Source organism: Dendrobates tinctorius, unplaced genomic scaffold, assembly GCF_039654945.1.
Source record: "Dendrobates tinctorius isolate UK_male_01 unplaced genomic scaffold, ASM3965494v1 ptg000154l, whole genome shotgun sequence".
NCBI lineage: Eukaryota > Metazoa > Chordata > Amphibia > Anura > Dendrobatidae > Dendrobates > Dendrobates tinctorius.
The window spans coordinates 9,196,038-9,222,910 of record NW_027361821.1 but is presented as its reverse complement, the minus strand read 5'-3'; the positions used below and the strand labels follow the sequence as shown (position 1 = coordinate 9,222,910).

The window sequence follows — 26,873 nt, the reverse complement described above, 5'->3', positions numbered from 1 at the left end:
GCTGCCCATCTGCCGCTGATACGCCTGTCCTGGCGCCGCCGGAAGTTGTCATCAGGCACCCGGAAGTCACGCGGCCGCCGACGCTTTCAGCGTCTCTAGCTGATGCGGCGGGAGCAGAGAGCCCCGCTGAGGGGAAGCGGCTCCGAGTCCCGGAGCAGCGCTCCACGGGACACCGCCGGAGCCATCAGGCTGGAGGATCTGGCGTTTGGACCCCGCTCCTCTCGGTAAGCTTCTTCTGGATGCCGCGCTTCTGCGGCGCTCTCGTGCCCGTCCTTACAGGGACAGGAAAAACACTGGAGTGTGGAGGTGGGAGGGGACCTTTAACTTCTCGTGCATTTCCTGTTCCTGTAAGGATGAAAGGACAACCCCAGTGTGCTGTCAGGATAGGACGTCCTGGAAAACATACATTTATTAACACTGTAATACAAAACAGCCAAAATGTTATTAACATTGAGTGTGTTTTACTTTCTCAGTCTCATCCCAAGAAGGAAAAAAAATAAAGACTTGAAAAATTTATGCACCTCTAAAACAGCAATAAAAGCTATGAAAAAGTATACAGCAAACAGGAAACACAACAAACGTTAATATTGTGCTTTTCTCACAACAGACCAAAAGCGCAGAGCTTGGATCGGTCCTGTAGCTCCAGTTATAGACCACGTTCACATGGTCAGTATTTGATCAGTATTTTACCTCAGTATTTTTAATCCAAAACCAGGAGCGGAATAATCAGAGGAAAAGTATAATAGAAACCCGTCACCACTTCTATACTTATCACCCACTCCTGGCTTTGGCTTACACATACTGAGGTAAAATACTGACCGTGTGCACATGACCATAGACAGAGGCTCACAGGGGGTTTTCTCTCACATATTTACACAGAAAAAGGAAGTGCATTAGTTCTGTGAGATGCTGCATGGCTCCTAGGGGAGGATGTGATGCCTCATGAAGCCTTGTGGACCTATGCACAGTGCCATCAGGGCTCAGAATACACTGCACAGGATTGGAAAGACCCCCCCCAAACATGATAGATAGCTGCTGGCTAAGTGTATGGGGGGCTTTAGTCTCACTTATTTTCCCTTCAGTGATATATAAAGTGGTTTCTTTGTTTTTTTTCCTTTTTATCCCTTTAGTGAATGTGATCTAAACTTGGAGGACAACTGACGAATACATTCTTTTAACTTTATTATTCCTTTAGTCATTTTATGATGGCTGGCCTGCACAATGAAAGCATTTGTCACCATCCACCTTTCGTGTCTCCCCTTTTCCTCTTAGACTGTAAGCTTGCGAGCAGGGCCCTCATTCCTCTTGCTATCTGTTATGATCTATGTGATTATTGTTATGCTGTAATGTATATTGTCTGTACAAGTCCCCTCTGAAATGTAAAGTGCTGCGGAATATGTTGGCTCTATAGAAATAAAATTATTATATTATTAGCCACATCATCATACCCTGGATACCATCTTGCGTGTAACTCCCACGGGTCATCTCTTACTTTCCAATCTTTTAGTTCCCCTCCACAGTAAAAGCATCTTGCAGAGTCACGATCGCCTATGACACACAGACAATAAAAAGATAATTACAAACCCTGCCACACGACTTTTTCTCCAAGCAGGAATGTCTATATGAGGAAAAAAACACTGTGGAAAAGACTCCTTTAACCTGGACGGTAGCACTTTTAGGACATGTGCAGATTTGTGGATTTATTGCAGATGAAGAAATCTACGAAACTGACAAATGACATCAACCACACATTGCATTTCCGCTGAGGATTTTCTCTGCAGCGTGTGGTTGAGACAAGGCGAAAGGGTTGCTCACATTCATTATGGGGTTGTAGTACTTCACCCTATTGTGCTGCTGGCACATTACAGAATTACTACTGGTTAGTAGTGATCAGTGAACGTGATCAGATAAGGTGTCATCTGACCATACTTGGGTGCTAACCGAGTGTCTTTGGCGTGCTCGAAAAATATGTTTGAGTCCCCGCGGCTGCGTGTCTCTTGGTTGTTTGACAGCTGCAATACATGCAGGGATTGCCTGTTTGTTAGGCAATCCCTGCACGTGTTGCGCCTAACAGCCGCGGGAACTCAAACATAGTATTCAAGCGCGCTGAAGATACACGGTTAGCACATGAGCATGCTCAGGTAACACCTTATCCGAGCACCCTCGCTCATCACTAGTTGTTAGCCAAGTTACAGTACTGAACTTTTGGGATTGAATCTGTCACATACACACATTCTTTGTACCTTCTCTTGATGATGGCTTCAGTTTTCGGGTTTCTCCAGGTGCCACCGCAGTTCAATAATAATCAGATATTTGGCTTCCTATGATTGGCCTTTAGTTACTGTCCATCTGTCCGCACGTACACTTGATTCGGTGGAGTGTACATGTGTATTTAATGAAAAGATGGGATTTTGGCAAAGTGTGAGCTGCTTTTGCACCTACTCTCACTCATACACATTCATACAGAACATGTCTGACAGTGGCCAGTCTTCATGGATGCCAGGGCATCTGTAAACTAAAGGGTCTCTGTATAATTACAACATATATTTCACTATATACTTTTTGAGGTGGCTTTTAGCAGGAGAAAGCACACTTTCCTAAACAAGCTGAAAGACACACACCGGCCAGACGGATGGCAATAAGATGTTCTTAGTCTCTGCCTGACGTAGAGAAGCCTAGGTCACCATTTATTAGTTTTTTTTCTTCTGATTTCAAGTTGGACATTTGCTTTAGCCGCTTCTCAGGGAGCATTTATTGCAAATGTGAACAGACTGGCCACTAAATTTTAACATGCTGGTATTACATGGTGTGAAAGAGTGCAAGCACCCCCATACACCTGATCATACAGTCGGCCTCTCACACTGGAGTCAGCAAGATTGGCCAATATTAATGTATAGTGTATAGGCACTGTACCAGGGAAACCAAGTCATGATCTTCACTAGGGCAAGGGATGGATCTGACCACAAGCCCAGATGTTAAATATAAAGAAACAACATAACTAAAACTGCTCAATAAACAGTACACAGTAATGATCTCACCAGTACTATAAAACCCAGCTTTGGCCAACGCCTCCTTGTTAACAGCGTAAGCCCAATTGGCAAAACTCTCCAGCCGAGCCTTCACTTGACTCATGGCGGGATTTTCTGGGACTTCAGAATCCCTTCTTGTCCGGCTACCCGGCTCAGCAGTTACATTCCCAACATCTCGACCCAAAACAAAGAAGCAGTCTGGGAAATGCTTGCGATGCTCCGTCCATGCCACGTCACTGGGCTCCCAGTTCATCAGCTTTCCTCCACAACAGAAACATTTCACCATGTCGTTCTTTCCTGTGTAAAAGAGACCTGCGCTGGCCAGCTCTTTTGGGGTCTGGCGCACATAGCAAGGCCAGTTCTTAAATGTCTTAAGTCGTGCTTCTTCGCTGCACATACTTAGATATTGGGGGAAATTCGGCTCTGATTCATCAACTACCCTTCCAGTCTTCAACAAAAAATCTGTGTCAAAATTACAGTTGGAGCTCTGACCCAAGTCATAAGTTGCACAGTTATATCCTAGGTGAGGACCCAAGTTTTGACTCACTGGAGCTTGAGTTTGTACGTTTTCACTTCTCGCATTAAAAGCGTTGATAAATTTACAGTTTGGGCTGATTTTCCGATGCTTGCCAATGGCGGAGTCTCCGTGCTGCCAGCCTTCTACTATAGCTTTACAGCTGAAGCACTCGGCTCGGTCTTCCACCCCAGTATAAAAGAAGCCGGCACGGGCCAGGGTGGCTGCTGAGATAGGACATGTACTAGGCAAATTTGCAAATGATGCCAATCGACTGGATTCCTCGGAGAAATCACTGTCTGCTTCCATGTTGTGTGCACCATCTGACTTTTTAGGGCAGTGACATGTCATGTCCTCTGGAAAGGATGGTATATCTACAGTAAGAGAAGCACAACAACACAAACGTAATTAAAAAGATAACTACAATCAAATGTTCCTTTAAGAGGTTCATAAAATAACAGAAATTTTGCATAACAGATTTAAAGGTGTTGTCTGGCCTTAGTCTACAATTCTGCAACCACTATGTGACTAGACTTGTGAATCCTCACATCGTGAGCACTGCGTGCTGTGCGGGCGGTGATGTGACCACAAGTATGTAATCTCCATACTCCCAGCCACATACTGACTAGACGTGTCCGGCGTCACTCAATACTATTGACCGTGGGAGGCTGGATACAGTCTAGTTGGCATGTGACTGCTTGTATACAAATCACCTATTGGCAGTCACGCGCCCACCGCTCCCGGCATGGGAGAATACTCACAACACATAGTGTTCATGATTTGAGGATTCACAGATTCACACAGAGTGACCGCAGACTTGTAGCCCAAAACTGGACAACCCCTTTAAGTGGTGTGTCAATTTCAATGACTGCTCAATTATATCAAATAAATATCAAGAGAGATGTTAATTAAAGGACGCTCTCCAAGGCAATTGATATTTATGACCTTGCCCTTGGATAGTTCATTAATATCAGGTTGCTGAGTGTCTGACACCCGGAAACCCCACAGATCAGCTGTAAGCATTTTGGACAATCACTGGATGTAAGCGATGCATGGTGCTGCACTGCACAGCGACCAGTGGCGACTCAAGCACATCAGACGTTACGCAGGAACATAGGAGCTTAGTGTCAGTGTGAGGGGATAATTAAATGCTTTAAATGATGATGTCAATTGGTCCAATCAGTCATTTGACCTCACACTTGATGCTGAGCATCTGAAAATGTAAATGTTCATCACAGACGTTTGCGTGACAATGTTTAATATGCATGGTCATCATACAACGCATGTATTAAGAAATTACATATAAAAATTAGATTATATACATTAAAACGCCAAGTTGCACAGCTCACAAAATGATAAAAAAAATAATGGTTTTATCAGCAGGAGATTATCGAAACAACACTAAGCAGTTCAGAAAGTGGAACATCGCTGGAATCTGGGTCTCGTCTCCTACATTATGATGCTCTCAGATTAGGTAGCAAACACCTGGTGAAAAATTCCCTTCAAAAGGTCATCTCTTAGTAGGATTTCACCCCTTAATATTCACAGATTGGGCATGGAATCTGAAAAAGCAAAAACTATTTTATATGTGCGTATAGCTGTTTTAAAACCAAGCCCAGCCATATTTTTACCTAGACTGTATAATGTGTTCCTCTGTTACGGAGAAAAAGTTTGAATTGATATGCAAATGAGGCTAAAAAGCCATTTGTAGATTTGAAGACTGTCATTCCAGCTCTATTCTCCACCCAGTGCCTTCTCCTCCTACTTGAATAATGTTTTTTTTGCCTTAAGTCACAAAGAATAGAGGTTGTCAGTCAAGAAGGAGGTGACAGTACTGGGTGGGGAATAGAGCTGGAGTGACAGAGGCTTCAGCTCTACCATAGCTCTTCAACCTCATTTTCATATCAATTCAAAAGTTGAGTTCTCAGAATGGACTGGCCATGTAAAGTTATTGCTGGACTTGTCTTTCAAAAAGCTACATAAGCATATAAATAGTTTCCGGGTTGATAGCCTGCTGACAGATTCCTTTTAATCTGCAAACAATAGTCATTGAAAATTGTCAATCTCAACAGTAAGTGTAGGGCCAGACACAAGATATATCGTTCTTATAAAACATCTTTTATCCTCAAAAAATGTTTTGAAACAATGTTCCCAGAATGATCTTTCATTGTCTGGCAAATATGGACTTAAATGTGTATGGCTGTGTTGGTGAAACTATGTTACCAGACAATCGTTTCTTCAATGATCGTTCTACCAGGATCAGCCTCAGCTACTGAGCCCGTCCCATGACGTACTAGTATATCATGTGGAGGAAGGGTTTATGACTACGTCTTTTTAGCGAGCCTCAATAGCATGGTATAATACATTATTATGGCCACCTACAGTACAGACCAAAAGTTTGGACACACCTTATCATTCAAAGAGTTTTCTTTATTTTCATGACTATGAAAATTGTACATTCACTCTGAAGGCATCAAAACTATGAATTAACACATGTGGAATTATAGAATTAACAAAATAGTGTGAAACAACTGAAAATAGGGATTTTTGTGTACTCACAGTAAAATCCTTTTCTCCGAGCCAATCATTGGGGGACACAGAGACCGTGGGTGTTATGCTGCTGGCACTAGGAGGACACTAAGTAAACCAGAAAAAAGTTAGCTCCTCCCCTGCAGTATACACCCTCTCGCTGGCTGGGATTTCTCCAGTTCGGTGAAAAAAGCAGTAGGAGCATAAACAGTCAAAGCCCAAGAATGCTACAGTGAGCCAATAGGCTAAACAGGGCGGGTGCTGTGTCCCCCAATGAATGGCTCGGAGAAAAGGATTTTACGGTGAGTACACAAAAATCCCTATTTCTCCTACGCCTCATTGGGGGACACAGAGACCGTGGGACGTCCTAAGCAGTCCCTGGGTGGGGAGCATACATCTGCTAATACCCCATGTATCACTGAGTCAACACTGAGGTACTGCCGGTTGCTGGCTGCGTCTGCCGAGAGCTGCATCCGCAGAGGACTGAGAATGAATTAGGCAAGGTTTGTAAAGGTATGCAGGCTGGACCAAGTCGCAGCCTTGTGGACAGGCCTGAGAATGAATTTGGTAATGTTTTGTAAAAAGTATGCAGACTAGACCAAGTCGCAGCCTTGCAGACCTGTTCTGTCGAGGCCTGGTGCCGAATGGCCCAAGAGGTGCCCACTGACCGGGTAGAGTGCGCCTTAATCCCCACTGGGACAGGCGCGTTCCTTACACAGAAGGATTCATGAATCGCCAAGCGAATCCACTTGGCTAGCGTGCTTTTGATGCGGCTAGACCCTTCCTAGGCCCCTCTGAAAGCATGAACAGGGCATCTGACTTATGGAAGGAAGCTGTCCACGAGATATACTATCTCAGCGCCCTAACCACATCCAGGGTGTGGAGGGCCTTGTGAATGCGATGGACTGGCGCCGGACAAAAAGGAAGGCAAAACAATTTCCTCGTCGAGATGGAAAGAGGAGACGACCTTGGACAGGAAGTACGGCGACGTCCTGAAAACTACCTTTTCCTGATGAAAATTCAGGAACGGAGAACAGCAGGACAGGGATGCCAATTCCGAAACTCGTCTGATTGACATAATTGCCAGTAGAAAACCACCTTCCAAGAGAGGACGGACAGTGACACATCCTGCAGCGGTTCGAAAGGAGCCTCCTGTAAGGCCCCAAGAACCAGGTTAAGGTCCCATGATCCCAATGGCCTTCTATAAGGAGGCTCCACATGGCAAACTCCTAGAATGAGCGTCTTGACCTGAAGTCTGGTGGCAATTATGCAGTGGAAAAGTAATGACAAGGTCGAAATTTGGCCCTTGAGCGAGCTAAGCGCGAGGCCTGATGAAGAGGCCATTCACCAGAGGCGATGCCTTGGCAACTGAGAAAATCTGCCGTCCAATTTTCTACTCGGCCCAATGGAGGATGTGACTCACTTCGTGCATGGCCATCCTGCTACGGATACCTTCCTGGTGGTTGATATACGCTACAGCCGTGGCGTTGTTGGATTGGATTCTGATCGGGTGATCTGTGAGGAGATGGTGGAAACTCCGTAGAGCTAATCTGATCGCTCGTATTTCCAAAATGTTGATGGGGAAACGTGACTTTCGGGTCGACCAGCGACCCTTGTGCCATGTGGTGACAAAAAAACCGCACCCCAATCGAGAAGATTTGCGTCGGTGGTTACTACCAACCATTTTACTGGGAGAAAAGACTTCGCTTGATTCAGGGAGGACCTCAGTGTCCACCACCTGAGGGCTTGACTGACCCGCAGGGAGAAAAGGATCCGACGATCCAGGGAGAACGGGTTCTTGTTCCAAGCTAACAGCAACGCATGTTGTAAGGAACAGAGGTGGAACTGTGCAAATGTAACTGCTTCCATCGCGGCCACCATCTTTCCGAGAACTCCCATGCTGAAATGAATAGAGTGAGAAACCGGTGGTTAAAGAGTTCGCACTGCCTGTAGTAAGGCTTGGGGCCTGTCTGGAGGGAGAATGACCAACTCGCAGGAAGTGTCCAAGATCATTCCCAAGAAGGACATCTGCTGAGCCGGTTTTGGGAAAGACTTTCCGAAATTTAAGTTCCAGCCCAGGCGAGAAAGTGTATTACTGTTATATCCACGGATTCCTCGCAGGCTGGAAAGGACGGGCCCTTGATGAGCAGGTTGTCCAGATACGGTAACACCGCCACTCCCCGCGAGAAGAGAATGGCCATGACCGCCGCCATGACCTTAGTAAAAACCCTGGGGGTGTTGGCGAGTCCGACGGGTAAGACAACAAAGTGGAAGTGTTGCTCGTGAATTTCAAAAACGCAGGAACTGCTGGAGAGATGGGCAGATACGGAATGTGAAAGTAAGCATCCTTGATGTCGATGGATGCTAGGAACTTTTCCTTTTTCCATGGAAGTGACAAGTGACCGGAGGGATTCCATTCGGAGTCGCCGTACTTTAACAAACTGATTTAACAGTTTGGAATCCAGAATGAGTCGGATCGTCCCGTCTCTTTTTGGAAACCACAAAAAAAGGTTTGAATAAAAACCCATGAACCTCTCGTGATGAGGGCCCGGAATGATGACTCCATCTCTTATCAAAGCCTGAACAGCCTGAAGGAAGGCTCTTGTCTTTTCCTTGGGGGATAGAAAAGGAAAAACCGAGTTGGAGGGGAGAAAATTCTATCTTGTATCCGGAGGACACCAGCTACCTGACCCACTTGTCGTGGGCAACTGTGAGGCAAGTGTGGCTGAAGCAAAGTAGGCGGCCGCCAACTTTGACGGTGTCTGCCGGAAAACCGCAACAAGAAATAGGGTAGATCTAGGAGATCTGGCTCCATTAGATCCAGAAGCCCTAGACCTGGGTTTCCAAGAGCAGTTAGGTCTGTATGAGACCTGGGAGCCTCTGTCTCTTCGCGGGGACCGACCTGATCTGGAAGAGAAGGTAGAGGAGGAGCAACCGGAATTGTGGCGAGAAGATTGAAGACATGTCGGCTGTTGGTTGCGAAACGGCCGAACAGCCCTTGTGTTGAGGAAGGAATTTCCTTTTTCCTTCCGCTAGTATCAGAAAAGAGCTGGTCCAGCTTCTCTCCAAAAGGACGACCCGTTTGAAAGGGGAGAGAAGACAATGCTGTTTCAGATGTGGCATCCGCCCGTCAGCCGCAGAGCCATAAGGCTCTTGTAATGGAGGTCGCATTAGCGGCAGTTTGAGCCGCGCATTTGGCAGCATCACCAGAAGCGTCTACTGCAAAGTCCGCTGCGAGAATTATCTGCCTGGCGAAAGTGGTTGCCTCCGGAGGTAAGATGGTGCCCTGGAGGGAAGCAATTAAGGCTTCTGCCCAAGCGGCCATTGCCTTAGAGACCCAAATTGCCGCAAAAGAAGGCAAGATAGTCAATTTGACGATCGGAGGAGTTTCTGACTGAGGAATCCTCAGAAACAGATAGGAGCGTTTTAGAAGCAAGACGCGATACAGGAGGGTCCACCGGAGGGGACTGTAACCAATCCTTCATTAATTCTGTACCAATAGGGAATTTAGCCTGAGTAGACTGTTGCCCTGAGAACCATTTATGTGGCCGGTCCCCATGTTTCTGGACGGCTGTGAAACAACCTACGCACACGGTTGGTCTTCTTAAATGAGATAGCGTGTGCTGGAGCGCGAATATTATCCTCATCCAACTTCAGAATCCTGTTGACTGATTCTATAAGAGAATCAAGCGACTCCTGATCAGATGGGTGATTCTGAGGGGCTGACGAGTCAGATTCGAATTCAGAGTCGTGCTCGCTGTGAACCTCTGAAAAAGGCGAGCGAGAGACAGGATGCTGAGGCGCGAATGTGACTGGGAGACGCATCATGGGTCAGCCTTCTAGAGACCTGACCATCCCTTGAACGAGGATGGCCCCAGCTGGTGGTTCTGACTTAACCCTTTCACCCCCAAGGGTGGTTTGCACGTTCATGACCGGGCCAATTTTTACAATTCTGACCACTGTACCTTTATGAGGTCATAACTCTGGAACGCTTCCATGGATCCTGGAGATTCTGACATTGTTTTCTCGTGACATATTGTACTTCATGTTAGTGGTAAAATTTCATTCAAATAACTTGCGATTATTTGTGAGAAAAACGGAAATTTGGCGAAAATTTCACAATTTTCCAACTTTGAATTTTTATGCCCTTAAATCACAGAGATACGGCACACAAAAAACTTTCATAACTAACATTTCCCACATGTTTACTTTACATCAGCACAATTTTGGAACCAAATTTTTTTTTGTTAGGAAGTTATAAGGGTTAAAAGTTGACCAGCGATTTCTCATTTTTACAACACCATTTTATTTTTAGGACCACATCACATTTGAAGCCACTTTGAGGGGTCTATATGATAGAAAATACCCAAAAGCGACACCATTCTAAAAACTGCACCCCTTAAGGTGTTCAAAACCACATTCAAGAAGTTTATTAACCCTTTAGGTGCATCACAGGAATTTTTTTGAATATTTAAAAAAAAAATGAACATCTAACTTTTTTTCACAAAAAAATACTTCAGGTTCAATTTCTTTTATTTTACCAAGGGTAACAGCAGAAATTGGACACGAAAGTTATTGTGCAATTTGTCCTGAGTACGCTGATACCTGATATGTGGGGGGGGGGGGGGGGGGAAGGACTGTTTCGGCGCATGGCAGAGCTCAGAATGGAAGGAGCGCCGTTTGACTTTTTCAATGCAAAATTGGCTGGAATTCAGATCGGTCGCCATGTCACGTTTGGAGAGACCCTGATGTACCTAAACAGTGGAAACCCCCTACAAGTGACCCCATTTTGGAAACTAGACCCCCCAAGGAACTTATCTAGATATGTGGTGAGAACTTTGAACCCACAAGGGCTTTACAGAAGTTTATAACGTACAGCGGTACAATTAAAAAATCATATCTTTTCCACAAAAATGATCTCTTCACCCCAATTTTTATTTTCCCAAGCGTAACAGGACCCTAAAAGTTATTGTGCAATTTGTCCTGAGTACGCTGATACCCCACATGTGGGGGTAAACCACTATTTGGGCGCATGGCAGAGCTCGGAAGGGAAGCAGTGCTATTTGACGTTTTTGGCTGGAATTGAGATCGGACATCATGTCGCGATTGGAAAACCCCTGATGTACCAAAACAGTGGAAACCCCCCACAAATGACACCATTTTGGAAACTAGACCCCCCAAGGAACTTATCTAGATGTGTGGTGAGCACTTTGAACCCCCCAGTGCTTCACAGAAGTTTATAACGCCCGGGCGTGAAAATAAAAAATTCGTATTTTTTCCACAAACATGATCTTTTAGTCACCATTTTTTTATTTTCCCAAGGGTACCAGGAGAAACTGGACCCCAAAAGTTGTTGTCCAATTTGTCCTGAGTATGCTGATACCCCAAATGTGGGAGAAAACTACTGTATGGGCACACGTCGGGGCTCGGAAGGGAAGTAGTGACGCTTTGGAATGCAGACTTTGATGGAATGGTTTGCGGGTGTCATGTTGCCTTTGGAGAGCCCCTGATGTACCTAAACTATTGAAACTGCCCACAAGTGACCCCATTTTGGACACTAGACCCCCACAGAACTTATCTAGATGTGTGGTGAGCACTTTGAACCCCCAAGTGCTTCACAGAAGTTTATAACGCTCGGACGTGAAAATAAAAAAATCATTTTTTTCCACAAAAATGATATTTTTGCCCCCAATTTTTTATTTTCCTAAGGGTAACAGGAGAAATTGGACCCCAAAAATTGTTTTGCAATTTGTCCTGAGTAGGCCGATACCCTACATGTGGGGGTAAAACACTGTTTGGGCGCATGGCAGAGCTTGGAAGGGAAGGAGCACCAATTGACTTTTTCAACTCAGAATTGGCTGGAATTGAGATCAGACGCCATGTTGCATTTGGCGAGCCCCTGATGTGCCCAAACAGTGGAAACCCCCAATTCTAACTCCAACCCGAACCCCAACACACCCCTAACCCTAATCTCAGCCCTAACCCTAACCCTAGCCCTAATGGAAAAATGGAAATAAATACATTTTTTTAATTTTATTATTTTCCCCTAACTAAGGGGGTGATAACGGGGGGTTTGAAATACTATTTATGGCGGTTTTTATGTTTGGCGGCTGTCACACGCTAAAAGACGCTTTTTATTGTAAAAATAGTTTTTGCATCACCACATATTGAGAGCTATAATTTTTCCGTATTTTGACCCACCGAGTCTTATTTTTTGCGGGACGAGTTGACGTTTTTATTGGTACCATTTTCGGGCACGTGACATTTTTTGATCGCTTTTTATTCCGATTTTTGGGACGCAGAATGAACAAAAACCAGCATTTCATGAATTTCTTATGGGGGGTGCGTTTACACCGTTCCGCGTGCGGTAAAATTGATAAAGCGGTTTTATTCTTCAGGTCAGTACGGTTACAGCGATACCTCATTTAGGTCTTTTTTTATGTTTTGCCGGTTTTATGCAATGAAAACTATTTTATATAAAAAATAATTATTTTTGCATCGCTTTATTCTGCGAGCTATAACTTTTATTTTTTCGTTGATGATGCTGTGTGGCGGCTCGTTTTTTGCGGGACAAGATGACTTTTTCCAGCGGTACCATGGATATTTATATGCGTCTTTTTGATCGCGCGTTATTACACTTTTTGTTTGGCGGTATGATAAATCATTTTTTGCTTCGTTTTTTATTTTTATTTTTTAAGGGGTTCGCTAAAGGGGTTAACTAATGGGACAGTTTTATAGGGCGGGTCGTTACGGACGCGGCGATACCTAATATGTGTACTATTGTTTTTTGTTTTTTTTTCCATTTCCAAAAAATGGATTTATTTGGGGGAATATTTTTTTTTTTCTAATTTATTTGGCGATTTTTTTTAAATTATTTTAACACTTTTTTACATTTTTTTTTAACTTTATTAAATAGTCCCAGGTGGGACATCACTGTCCTGTGACAGATCGCTGATCTGTCACATCACAGATCACTGATCTGTCACATCACAGATCACTGTGACAGATCAGCGATCTGTCACAGGCAGTGCAGAAGGCTTCCTCATGCCTGCGCTTTGCAGGCAGAGGAAACCAGCTTCCTGCAGGCCCCCGTCACCATCTTGGATTCGGGGCCTGCAGGAAAGGAGCCCCCCGCAGCAGCGCTGCACATTGCGCTGCCGTGGGGGACTCAAGGAAGCACGGAGGGAGCCCCCTCCCTGCCGATGCTTCCCTTTAATCCCCGGTACACCGCGATCATGTTTGATCGCGGTGTGCAAGGGGTTAACGTGTTAACACATTGTGCCGGGTGTCAGCTGTGATAATCAGCTGACACCGGGCCGCGATCAGCGGCGCTCACCACGTGGGCGCCGCTGATCGCGGTAGACGTACTATCCCGTCCATGGGCATAGGGGCCCGGGGCCCATGGACGGGATAGTACGTCGGATGTCAGGAAGGGGTTAAAGAGTCCTCTCGGAGGGAGAATATAGCCTAGGTCAGAGACTTCACCGACCGTAATAGGGACGCGGCCCCCTCAGGGGTACTAAACGCAGGAGGCCCGTCAGCAGCGTTGGGGCGCAGGCCGGGTCACAGTCCGTGTATAACGGATTAGTCTGTCCACTGGGTAATGCAGACATGCAAATGATACACACTGTAAACAAACTGTGTGCTTATTAACCGCCCGTTTAGCCTCCTGCGATTGAGGCATAGCGCTACTGAAAGGGTTAACAGCAGAGTCTGTCTGCAGCTGCAGGGAATGTGTCGGGAAGGGGTTAAGCTTTAATCTGAGGGTAGATGCAGCTTACCCGGTCCTGTTTGTGTCTCCCGGGAGGAATAGCGGTGGTCCTGTGGTGTCACCCGGTATCCGGCTGTCCAGAGCAGGCCTAGCGCTCCTGAAGGGGTTAACGGACGCTGATGGAAAAGGACATGGCCCCCGAGATAAGAATTGTGCGTCTCGTAAGAGGCGCCAAGAGGAGGTGGCGGCGACATTAGCGCGGGCAGCGCTAGTGAAATTGCAGCCTAGTAGGCCGGGGACTAAATTTTTGGCCTACCCGTGGTAGGCGTCGGGGGCGGCGCCATTCAAATTGCGGCCTAGTAGGCCGGAAAAGCCGGTGGCTAAATTTCTGGCCTACCCGAGCGCCGAGAGGCCACGATGGGGCGCCGGTGCACCGCCGCTTCTCCCGGGGGCAAGGACCCGACCCCATACCTCCACTCCTGTGCTCAGCTTCCTTTTGCGCTATCCCTCGTATCCCTGGAGTACCGACCGTAAGGGAACCATCGTCCGAGGAATCAGCCCCAGTCGTCGCAGGAAAGTGTACGTGAAGGGTTACTCCACGTGCTTGCCTGTTGTTGGTTCTGGGGAGAGCGGGCCGTAGAAAGGAACAGTCGCCCCCTTCACTCCATTAATTAAAAAATAAAAATTTACAGAAAATTCAAAAATAAAATAAAAACGGTGGGGTCTGAAACCAGACTCAAGTGCCTCCTACAGACACTAAGCAAAAAATTGGAGAAATCCCAGCCAGCGAGAGGGTGTATACTGCAGGCGAGAAGCTAACTTTTTTTCTGGTTTACTTAGTGTCCTCCTAGTGGCAGCAGCATAACACCCACGGTCTCTGTGTCCCCCAATGAGGCGTAGGAGAAATGTGTCATATTCTAGGTTCTTCAAAGTAGCCACCTTTTGCTTTGAATACTGCTTTGCACACTCTTGGCATTCTCTTGATGAGCTTCAAGAGATAATCACCGGAAATAGTTTTTTCACAGGTGTGCCCTGTCAGGCTTAATAAGTGGGATTTCTTGCCTTATAAATGGGGTTGGGACCATCAGTTGTGTTGTGCAGAAGTCTGGTGGATACACAGGTGATAGTCCTACTGAATAGACTGTTAGATTTTGTATTATGGCAAGAAAAAAGCAGCTAAGTAAAGAAAAACGAGTGGCCATCATTACTTTACGAAATGAAGGTCAGTCAGTCCGAAAAATTGGGAAAACTTTGAAAGTGTCCCCAAGTGCAGTGGCAAAAACCATCAAGCCCTACAAAGAAACAGACTGAAAAAAAAGGGAGAAAAGAGACACAGGATAACATGCACACAACAGCAGAATGTCCATGTGAAAAAAGGCTTTTATTGACATACAATAGCTAGAGAGATCCAAGTGTACAATAAAAACAATTAAAAACCACAAATGAAACAAAAGTGGGCAGGTGGAGAACACATGCAGTATACAAAGGAAGAAATGTTTACATAAATAAGTTGTTTCAAGATATGCATTCACAACAATGCCCTTTATCACCATATAATATGCATAAAATGTTTAGTATAAACATATGGACAATTTGCAGCAGTAAACATTTTATGCATATTATATGGTGATAGAGGGCATTGTTGTGAATGCATATTTTGAAACACTTATTTATATAAACATTTCTTCCTTTGTATACTGCATGTATTCTCCACCTTCCCACTTTTGTTTCATTTGTGGTTTTCAATTGTTTTTATTGTACACTTGGATCTCTCTAGCTATTGTATGTGAATAAAAGGCTGTTTTTCACATGGACATTCTGCTGTTGTGTGCATGTTATCCTGGGTCTCTTTTCTCCCTTTTTTTCATTTAATCTACTTGGCACAGTGTTGCACCCAGTTATCATATTCATGTCATCTTTTCCGTGGTGCCCACCTATATACATATACAAAGAAACGGACTCACATGAGGACCACTCCAGGAAAGAAAGACCAAGAGTCACCTCTGCTGTGGAGGATAAGTCACCAGCCTCAGAAATCGCAGGTTAACAGCAGCTCAGATTAGAGACCAGGACAATGCCACACAGAGTTCTAGCAGCAGACACATCTCTACAACAACTGTTAAGAGGAGACTTTGTGCAGCAGGCCGTCATGGTAAAATAGCTGCTAGGAAACCACTGCTAAGGACAGGCACCAAGCAGAAGAGACTTGTTTGGGCTAAAGAACACAAGGAATGGACATTAGACCAGTGTAAATATGTTCTTTGGTCTGACGAGTCCAAATTTGAGATCTTTGGTTCCAACCACCGCGTCTTTGTGCGATGCAGAAAAGGTGAAAGGATGGCCTCTACATGCCTGGTTCCCACCGTGAAGCATGGAGGAGGAGGTGTGATGGTGTGGGGGTGCTTTGCTGGTGACACTGTTGGGTATTTATTCAAAATTGAGGGCATACTGAACCAGCATGGCTACCACAGCATCTTGCAGCGGCATGCTATTCCATCCAGTTTGCGTTTAGTTGGACCATCATTTATTTTTCAACAGGACAATGACCCCAAACACACCTCCAGGCTGTGTAAGGGCTATTTGACCAAGTAGGAGAGTGATGGGGTGCTACGCCAGATGACCTGGCCTCCACAGTCACCAGACCTGAACCCAATCGAGATGGTTTGGGGTGAGCTGGACCGCAGAGTGAAGGCAAAAGGGCCAACAAGTGCTAAGCATCTCTGGGAACTCCTTAAAGACTGTTGGAAGACCATTTCCGGTGATTACCTCTTGAAGCTCATCAAAAGAATGCCAAGAGTGTGCAAAGCAGTAATAAAAGCAAAAGGTGGCTACTTTGAAGAAACTAGAATATAAGACATATTTTCAGTTGTTTCACACTTTTTTTTGTTAATGATATAATTCCACATGTGTTAATTCATAGTTTTCATGCCTTTAGAGTGAATCTACAATTTTCATAGTCATGAAAATAAAGAAAACTCTTTGAATGAGGTGTGTCCAAACTTTTGGTCTGTATTGTATAAACATAGAGACCGCCAGAAATAGAGCCAAATTTTGTCTCTAACATTTTAATGAAAAATTATGAGAATGGAGATAATGCAAGTGAATCCCTTCACTATACATTATAGATGTAAACATACAAAATATAGGGATTTTTGTGTACTCACCGTAAAATCCTTTTCTCCGAGCCAATCATTGGGGGACACGGAGACAGTGGGTGTTATGCTGCTTGCCACTAAGAGGACACTAAGTAAACCAGAAAAAAAAAAGTTAACTCCTCCCCTGCAGTATACACCCTCTCGCTGGATGAGAGATCTCCAGTTCGGTGAAAAAAGCAGTAGGAGCTTAAACCGTCAACAATAACAATAACTATGTCAAAACCTAAGAATGCTACAATGAGCCAGTAGACTAAACAGGGCGGGTGCTGTGTCCACCAATTAAAGGCTTGGAGAAAAGGATTTTACAGTGAGTACACAAAAATCCCCATTTCTCCTACGCCTCATTGGGGGACACAGACAGTGGGACGTCCGAAAGCAGTCCCTGGGTGGGGAGAATACATCTGCTAATACCCCATGTACCACTGAGTCAACACTGAGGTACTGCCGATTGCAGGATGCGTCTGCCAAGAGCTGCATCCGCAGAGGCCTGAGAATGAATTTGGTAATGTTTTGTAAAAGTATGCAGACTGGACCAAGTCACAGCCTTGCAGACCTGTTCTGCCGAGGCCTGGTGCCGAATGGCCCAAGAGGTGTCCACTGACCGGGTAAAATGCGCCTTAATCCCCGCTGGGACAGGCGCGTTCCTGACACGGTAGGATTCCTGAATCGCCAAATGAATCCACCTGGCTAGCGTTGCTTTTGATGCGGCTAGACACTTCCTATGCCCCTCTGGAAGTATGAACAGGGCATCTGACTTGCGGAAGGGAGCCATCCGCGAGATGTACCGTCTCAGTGCCCTAACCACATGCAGGGTGTGAAGGGCCTTCTCAATGCGATGGACTGGCGATGGACAAAAGGAAGGCAAAACAATTTCCTCATTGAGATGGAAAGAGGAGACGACCTTGGGCAGGAAGAACGGTGACGTCCTGAGAATTACCTTGTCCTGATGAAAATTCAGGAACGGAGAACGGCAGGACAGGGCTGCCAATTCCGAAACTCGTCTGATTGACGTAATTGCCACTAAAAAGACCACTTTCCAAGAGAGGACGGTCAGTGACACGTCCTGCAGCGGTTCGAAAGGAGCCTCCTGTAAGGCCCCGAGAACCAGGTTAAGGTCCCATGATTCCAATGGCCTTCTATAAGGAGGCGTCACATGGGAAACTCCCTGAATGAACGTCTTGACCTGAAGTTTGGTGGCAATTTTGCGTTGGAAAAGCACTGACAAGGCCGAAATTTGGCCCTTGAGCGAGCTAAGCGTGAGGCCTGATTTTAATCCGGATTGAAGGAACTCCAATATGGCCGGAATGGAAAACACCAGAGGGGATCGACCATGATCCTTGCACCATGAAAAGAAGGGTTTCCAGGTGCGGTGGTAGATGCGCCTGGACACAGGCTTCCTAGCACTAATCATGGTGGAAATCACCTCGTGAGAGAACCCAGCCTGTGCTAAAATCCAGGATTCAACGGCCACGCCGTCAAAGACAGGGCCCCGGAGTTCTGGTGGTAAATCGGGCCCTGTGAGAGCAGATCCTTGTGATCTGGAAGTCACCAGGGGACGTCGGTGACTAGTTGTATTAGTTCTGCATACCATGCTCGGCGCGGCCAATCTGGCGTAACGAGGATCACTGGTACTCCCCTCCGCTCTGATCTTCTTGATAATCCTCAGAAGCAAGGGAAGAGGGGGAAAGATGTACGGGAGCCAGACCCGATGCCATGGCAGAACTAGGGCGTCCGCTCCGATGGCGCATGGATCACGCGATCTGGCAATGAACCGACACACCTTGTTGTTATGAGCGGGTCACCGAGGAGGAAAGCAAGACCAAGCTAAGCCACAGAAAACCAGAGAGCTTGGTAACTAAGCGGATTGCAGACCCCTGATCCTATCCATACAACTAGCAGTAGCCGTGGAGCGTACCTACGATGATCCTAGATGCCTCGACACAGCTGGAGAACTAAATAAGCCTAAAACAAGAAAGGGGAAATCTAAACTGCCCCAGAGCAGACCCCAAAGGAATAGATAGCCCCCAAACATATATTGTGGGTGAAACAAGATGAAAACACAAACGCAGGTAGGAAAATAGCCTGAACAAACGATGGGGCTCAAACTAACTAGACAGGACAGGAAAGACACTGTCTGCAATCACGCAAAAAACCCTGCAAAAAATGCCCAACACGTCTGATAGAAAAAATACTGGTCACTAGACTTCGCCTACTATATCAGCACTCTGGTATATTCTGAAAACAGAGCAAAGAGAGGCCAATCTAATAAGGGACAAAAACAAACTGATACAAACAATAACATAAGGATGGAAATTCAGCACAGCTCCAGCCGAGGCTGGCTGACCACACAAAACCGAAATAGACAAAACTAAATCAAATGTGAACAATAGCAAAAGAACACTTAGCTTGAGAGTGCAGGGACTGAGCGAGAAACTAAGACCTCAGGAGGCAGGAAAAAATCACCAGCAGGAATAGAGGGAGTCGGCTTTCTTAAATCCAGTCAGAAACTCCCAATGTCCAATCGTCCTCCTCATTATCAGGTGGCAGGCCTCTGTTAATTAGATCAGCTCCATTACCTCCTGTAACCACCAGAGGGAGCCCGGAAAGAGAACTCGCGACCCCTCTGTCAATACAACCATCTCCACTACCTTCACCAGCAACCAGAGGTAGGCCTGAAAGTGAATTCACAACACCTTGTTGTTTAGTCTTGAGTCCATGAGATCCACATCCGGAGTCCCCCAACGATGACAAATCTGCTGAAAGACTTCCGGATGACGAGACCACTCTCCCGAGGCAATGCCTTGGCGACTGAGAAAATCTGCCGCCCAATTTTCTACGCCCGGGATGTGAATTGCTGAGATGGGCGAATGGTTGGTCTCGGCCCAATGGAGGATGTGACTCACTTTGTGCATGGCCATCCTGCTCCGGGTATCGCCCTGGCGGTTGATATATGCTACAGCCGTGGCGTTGTCGGATTGGATCCTGATGGGGTGACCTGCGAGGAGATGGTGGAAACTTCGTAGAGCTAATCTGATCACTCGTATCTCCAAAATGTTGATGGAAAGACGTGACTCTCGGGTCGACCAACGACCCTGTGCAGTGTGGTGACGAAAGACCGCACCCCAGCCGAGAAGACTTGCGTTGGTGGTTACTACCAACCATCTTACTGGGAGAAAAGACCTCCCTTGATTCAGGGAGGACCTCAGTGTCCACCACCTGAGGGCTTGCCTGACCCGCAGGGACAGAAGGATCTGACGGTCCAGGGAGAACGGGTTCTTGTCCCAAGCTAAAAGCAACGCATGTTGTAAGGGATGGAGATGGAACTGTGCGAATGGAACTGCTTCCATTGCTGCCACCATCTTTCCGAGAACTCTCATGCTGAAACGAATGGAGTGAGGAGCTGGTCGGGAAAGAGTCTGCGCTGCCTGTTGTAAGGCTTGGGTCTTTTCTGGAGGGAGAATGACCAACCTGCGGGAAGTGTCCAAGATCATTCCTAAAAAGGAAATCTGCTGAGCCAGTTTTGGGAAAGACTTTTCGAAGTTTATCTTCCACCCCAGGCGCGAAAGTGTATTTACTGTTATATCCACGGATTCCTCCCAGTCTGGAAGGGACGGACTCTTGATGAGCAGATCATCCAGATACGGTAACACCACTTCTATGGAGAATGGCCATGACAGCCGCCATGACCTTGGTAAAGACCCTGGGGCGGTGGCGAGTCCGAAGGGCAAGGCAACGAACTGGAAGTGTTCCTCGTGAATTGCAAGAACTGCTGGTGGGACGGGCGGATTGGAATGTGAAGGTAAGCATCCTTGATGTCGATGGATGCTAGGAACTCTCCTTTTTCCATGGAAGCAACAACTGATCGGAGAGATTCCATTCGGAATCGCCGTATCCTGACAAACTGATTTAACAGTTTGAGATCCAGAATGGGTCGCATCGTCCCATCCTTCTTTGGAACCACAAAAAGGTTTGAATAAAATTCTCTGAACCTTTCGTGATGAGGGACTGGAATGATGACTCTGTCCCTTAGCAGAGCCTGAACAGCCCGAAGGAAGGCTCTTGTCTCTTTCTTGGGGGGAGAAGGGAAAAACCGAGTTGGAGGGGGAAGAAGAAAATTCTATCTAGTAGAATCCCTGACCCACATGTCGTGGACGACCGCGAGCCAGGTGTGGCTGAAGGAAAGTAGGCGACCGCCTACTTTGTCGGTGTCCGCCAGATACCGCAACAAGTCATTGGGTAGATCTATGAGATCTGGCTCCCCTAGATCCAGAAGCCCTAGGCCAAGAGCGGTTAGGTCTGTATGAGACCTGGGAGCCTCTGCCTCCGCACGGGGACCGACCTGATCCGGAAGAGAAGGTAGAGGAGGACCAACCGGAATTGTTGTGAAAAGATCGAAAAAGCGTCGGCTGTTGGTTGCAAAACGGCCGAACAGCCTTTTGTTGAGGAAGGAATTTACTTTTTCCCCCCGGTAGCATCAGAAATGAGCTGGTCTAGTTTCTCTCCAAAAAGACGACCCGTTTGAAAGGGGAGAGAAGTCAACGATCTTTTAGATGTGGCATCCGCCCGACAGTCGCGGAGCCATAGGGCCGTTCTAATGGATATCGCATTAGCGGTAGTTTGAGCAGCGCAATTTGCGGCATCAAAAGAGGCATCCACTACAAAGTCCGCTGCGTGAATTATCTGCCTGGCGACAGTGGTTGCCTCCGGAGGAAGATTGGTGCCCTGGAAGGAAGTAATCAAGACTTCTGCCCAAGCGGCCATTGCCTTAGTGACCCAAATTGCCGTGAAAGATGGAAAAACGGGTCGCAGTCCGTGCTTAACGGATTAGTCTGTGCACTGGGTAAGGCAGAATTGCAAGTGGTATACACGGTAAAAAACGCAGTGTGCTTCTTAGCAGCCCGTTTAGCCTCCTTAGATTGAGACATAGCGCTCCTGAAAGGGTTAACGGCAGAGTGTCTGCAGCTGCAGGGAATGTGCCGGGAAGCGGTTAAGCTTTAATTTGAGGGCAGATGCAGCTTACCCACGGTCCTGTACTGTGTCCCCCGGGAGGAAAGCGGTATCCGGCAGTGTGCACGCCTCACAGCTCGTATCCAGAGCAGGCTGAGGTGAAAGACATAAAAAGATAGGAACTCTGGCACTCCCAATTGCAGAGAAAAGAAATTTTCGTTTTATTCACAGCTTTAATTTTCCACAAGACATGTAATCTTATATAACGTTTTGGTCCTTACACTGGATATGGCCCCCGAGATTAGGATTGCGCGTCTCGTAAGTAATGAGAGGCGCCAAGAGGAGGGGGCGGCGACGTTAGCGCAGGCGGCGCTATTTAAATTGCGTCATAGTAAGCCGGGGGCTAAATTTTTTTGGCCTACCCGCGGTAGGCGCCGGGGGCAGGGCTAGTGGGCGGCGCCATTCAAATTGCGGCCTAGTAGGCCAGGGACTAAATTTTCGAGTGCCGAGAGCGGAGGGGGGGGGGCGCCGGTGCACCGTCGCTGACGCTAAGTCAGCGCTTCTCCCGGGGGCCAGGACCCGACCCCATACCTACACTCCAGTGCTCGGCAGGCCGTGCTGTCCGGGGCCATCCATGCAGGTCTTCTCATCCTCCTGGTGGATGAAGCAGAGCTGGAGGAGTTCTTAAAGGGGTATGCTCAATCGATCCACCTTATGGCAGGGGGATGGAGAGCTATGGGGCTGATTCAGGGCATTCGTAAGCGCTGTTCCAGTTTTCTCCATTTCACTCCATGCGCTTGCCTTCGTATCCGTGGATTACCGGGACCATAAGGATCATCGCCAGACGAATCAGCCCCGTACGTCGCAGGAAAATGTACGGGGAGGTATACTCCGCGTGCTTGCCTGTTGTTGGTTTGGGGGAGAGCGGGCCGTAGAAAGGAACCGTCGCCCCCTTCACTCAGTTAATTAAAAAATAAAAATTTACAGAAAATTCAAAAATAAAATAAAAACGGTGGGGTCTGAAACCAGACCCAAGTGCCTCCTATAGACACTAAGCAAGAACTAGAGATATCTCATCCAGCGAGAAGGTGTATACTGCAGGGGAGGAGTTAACTTTTTTCTGGTTTACTTAGTGTCCTCCTAGTGGCAAGCAGCATAACACCACTGTCTCTGTGTCCCCCAATGAGGCGTAGGAGAAAAATACATTTTCAAACAGGTCACCGGTTGTCTCATGCAAATTAATGGGGTATTCTGAGGGCACATATACAATCGTTTTTAGACTATTTAAATTAAAGTCTCTGACGGCCATGTGTGCCATGTTTGGTAGATATCCACTATCCACCGGCTAGGGGATAACTTTCTGATCGCTTGCAATAAATCGTCTGGGGCCAAGAAAAATCCAGACAAGGGGGCATTAAAGAGCCCTGAGTGAATGGAGCAGACTGGGGTCAAGACCGCTGGAGACAGACTAATGCAGTGGTTGTTCGGTCACCTACACGCCTGTAAGAATGAAAGAAGCGGTACTGTGCATGATTGACTACTGCTCCATTCACATGGGTCTATTCTTGGGATGGGAGGGAGTACCAGCAGTCTGAAAGTTACAAGATGGGGGATCATTTCCACACTTGGAGCAACCAGTTGAAGAAGCTCATACAAATAAGATGAAGAGTCCACTGAACCCAATTTCAGCAGGACTGGCCAGCTATACTTCCCTGACTCTCCCCTCTGATGTCAGGAATATATGCAGTATGTAAAATAGGGGGCAGGTCAGTGAGCGATCTGTGACCTATCATAAGCCCATACACATGAATACCTAATCAGAGCACCACATGAAGACCCACCCCCCCAACAGACCACCCTGGGGCACGAGCATATCATTAACTCAAAACTGACAATAAAGATTACACAACAACCACAAGATGGATTTCATCACCCAGGTATTGCGATGTACAATACAAAATAATATTGTGGCACCGTGTAAGCTAGAAAAATCGATGTAAATACTTAGGTCCCAAAAAAATGAGAAAGGTATTCAAAGAGTGGAACCTTTATTGGCTAACCAGAGAAATATAATTTCTCTGGTTAGCCAATAAAGGTATCACTCCTTGAATACCTCATTTTTTTGGGACCTAAGTATTTACTTCACACAGGTATCACTTTAATCAGCATACCGACACAGGTTCCCTTTTATAGTGATGGGCAAGAGTTCTAGGATAAGGTGTTATCCAATCAGGCTCGTGTGGTAATAGAGTATCTTTGGCCTGCTCAAATACTACACTCCAGCCCCCACGGCTGCATGTGTTGCGGCTGTCGGACAACGACAAGACATGCAACCATGGGGAATATAGTATTCAACCACCCAGTCACTAGGCATTAAGGACACTGCACGCTCCTGGTTCTCTTCCTATCTCTCTGACCGCTCCTTCAGTGTTTTGTTCTCTGGCTCCACGTCATCTCCTCTTCCTCTTGCTGTCGGGGTACCTCAGGGCTCAGTCCTTGGCCCCCTTCTTTTCTCTCTCTACACGGCCCCAATTGGACAGACCATCAGCAGATTTGGCTTTCAGTAACATCTTTAGGCTGAGTTCACACGTGGCTTTTTTTCGCGTTTCCGCGGCGGTTTTAACCGCGCGATTTTGCCGCGAAAACGCGAAAAATAAGCATCCCATGCATTCCTATGGGATTCCGCAATGCTGTGCTAATGCTGCGGTTTTTACCGCGGCGGAATCGCTTCGCGGTAAAAAACGCAGCATGCTCATTAATTTGCGGAATCGCGGCGATCCCGCACCCATAGGAATGCATTGTTCCGCTTATTTCCCGCATGTGGCTGTGCACACCATGCGGAAAGTAAGCAGAACAATTGCGGATGGTACCCATGGTCCGGAGGAGAGAAGACTGTCCTCCGGGCTTTGGGTACCATATCCCTGTAAAAAATAGAATTTAAAATAAAAAAAAATTGTTATTCTCACCCTCCGACGTCCCGCGCAGCCTTCCCGCTTCTCTTCACGCTCTCGTTCCCAGTAGTCCTTTGCGAAAATGCTCGCGATGACGTCCCTTCTCGCGGGATCGCGAAGTCTCGCAGTCATTCGCGCGACGTCATCGCGAATTACCGCGAGACGTCGCGATCCCGCGAGAACTGACGTCATCGCGGGCATTTTCGCAAAGGATTACTGGGAACGGATGCGCGGGACGTCGGAGGGTGAGAATAACAGTTTTTTATTTTTTTTTTTACATTCTATCTTTTACTACTGATGCCGCATAGGTGGCCTCAGTAGTAAAAAGTTGGTCACACTCGTCAAACACTATGTTTGACGAGTGTGACCAACCTGTCAATCAGTTCTCCAAGCGATGCTACAGATCGCTTGGAGAACGCTAGCATTTTTCAAGCTAATTACGCTTGCAAAATGCTAGTTTTTCCGCGGGAAAATCGCGGGAATTTAAAATGCGATTTTCCCGCGGACTGGAATTCCGGAATTCTCGCGGTAATTTCCGCGAGAGTTCCGGTACGTGTGCACTTAGCCTAATGCTGATGACACACAACTATACACGTCTTCCCCCGACCTTACCCCCGCTGTACTACAGAAAGCCAGTGACTGTCTGTCCGCAGTCTCCAATATCATGTCCACTCTCTATCTGAAACAACCTCTCTAAAACTGAACTACTTCTGCTCCCGCCGTCTACTAACCTCCCTAAATCTGACATTTCCCTCTCCGTGGGTGGTACCACAATAACACCCCGGTGGCAGGCGCGCTGTCTGGGTGTTATGTTTGACACCAATCTCTCCTTCACATCCCATATACAATGTCTTGCCCGCTCTTGCAGCTTACACCTAAAGAACATCTCTAGAATCCGCCTTTTTCTCACTACGGAAACAAAAGCCCTCACTGTTGCATTGATCCACTCCCGCCTGGATTACTGCAACGCTCTATTAATTGGCCTCCCCGTCACCCGACTATCCCCTCTCCAGTCCATACTTAATGCAGCGGCCAGGATCGTCCATCTGGCTAATCGGTACTCGGACGCGTCCGCTCTTCGCCAGTCCTTACATTGGCTGCCCATTCATTATAGGATCCAATTCAAAGTACTTGTTCTCACCCACAAAGCTCTCCATAGTGCGGCACCCCCTTACATCTCTTCCCTCATTTCTGTCTATCGGCCTAGCCGATCGCTGCGCTCTGCAAACGACTTTCGACTAACCTCTGCACTAATCCGTACCTCCCACTCCCGACTCCAAGACTTCTCCCGTGCTGCTCCTATCCACTGGAATGCTCTACCCCAAGAAATCAGGACTATCCACAATTTGCATAGTTTTAGGCGCTCCCTCAAAACACACTTGTTCAGAGCGGCCTATCACGTTCACTAATCAAAGTCATTCTATGTGTAAGTGTGCGTGTGTAGCCCATTCACTATCTCCATCTATCCTTCATTGTAAATACACAATTGTAAATACACACCTGTACATTCTATCTCCCTCATCTCATTGTAGATTGTAAGCTCTCACGAGCAGGGTCGTCTTATTTTGCTTTAATTATTGTACTGTTAACGTTGTTACTTATGACTTGTGTTTTGAAACTGTTAAACTGTAAAGCGCTGTGGAATATGTTGGCGCTATATAAAGATTATTATTATACACCATCACATGTTCGTTCAGGCTATGTCTTTTCTTTAGTGAACAGGAAAATTCAAAAAAATCCCGTATCTGGCACAGAGGGCCTGAAGTATTACAGCATTTGCCCCTTTTGTGCCTTGGCTTTGGCGTTTTTCGCCCGTTTCTCATTTGCACCTTTTTCGTAGATGGTTTCAATGCGTTCCTCTGCTTTTTTTTTTATGTTCGCCATTGTGGAAGTCATTTTTGGTTTCCAGATGTTTTTGTGGATTCATCATGGGCTAAAAAGTTCCGAGAAAGGATAAATACAAAAATGAGGCCATTTCTGAAAATGCGTAAAATTTATAAACTGCGAGCAAGGGTTTGAAGAATAAAATATATTTCT

The 26,873-nt window shown here is 46.6% G+C and overlaps 1 protein-coding gene across 7 annotated transcripts in view; it reads right to left on the bottom strand.

The window, feature by feature from the left end:
- XIAP (X-linked inhibitor of apoptosis) overlaps window positions 1-26,873 on the bottom strand; it is an 81,034-nt gene that overhangs the window by 25,439 nt on the left and 28,722 nt on the right. For 6 of the 7 annotated variants that reach the window (XM_073547607.1, XM_073547603.1, XM_073547609.1 and 3 more), the window contains exons 2-3: window positions 3,039-3,917; window positions 1,449-1,548 (exon numbers count right to left, since the gene is read on the bottom strand). In XM_073547607.1, the coding sequence (XP_073403708.1) occupies window positions 1,449-1,548; window positions 3,039-3,894 (956 nt within the window). In that variant the 5' untranslated portion in view covers window positions 3,895-3,917. Of the gene's footprint in view, window positions 1-1,448; window positions 1,549-3,038; window positions 3,918-26,665; window positions 26,767-26,873 lie in introns of those variants that run through there. The other variant, XM_073547604.1, reaches the window with a different exon arrangement.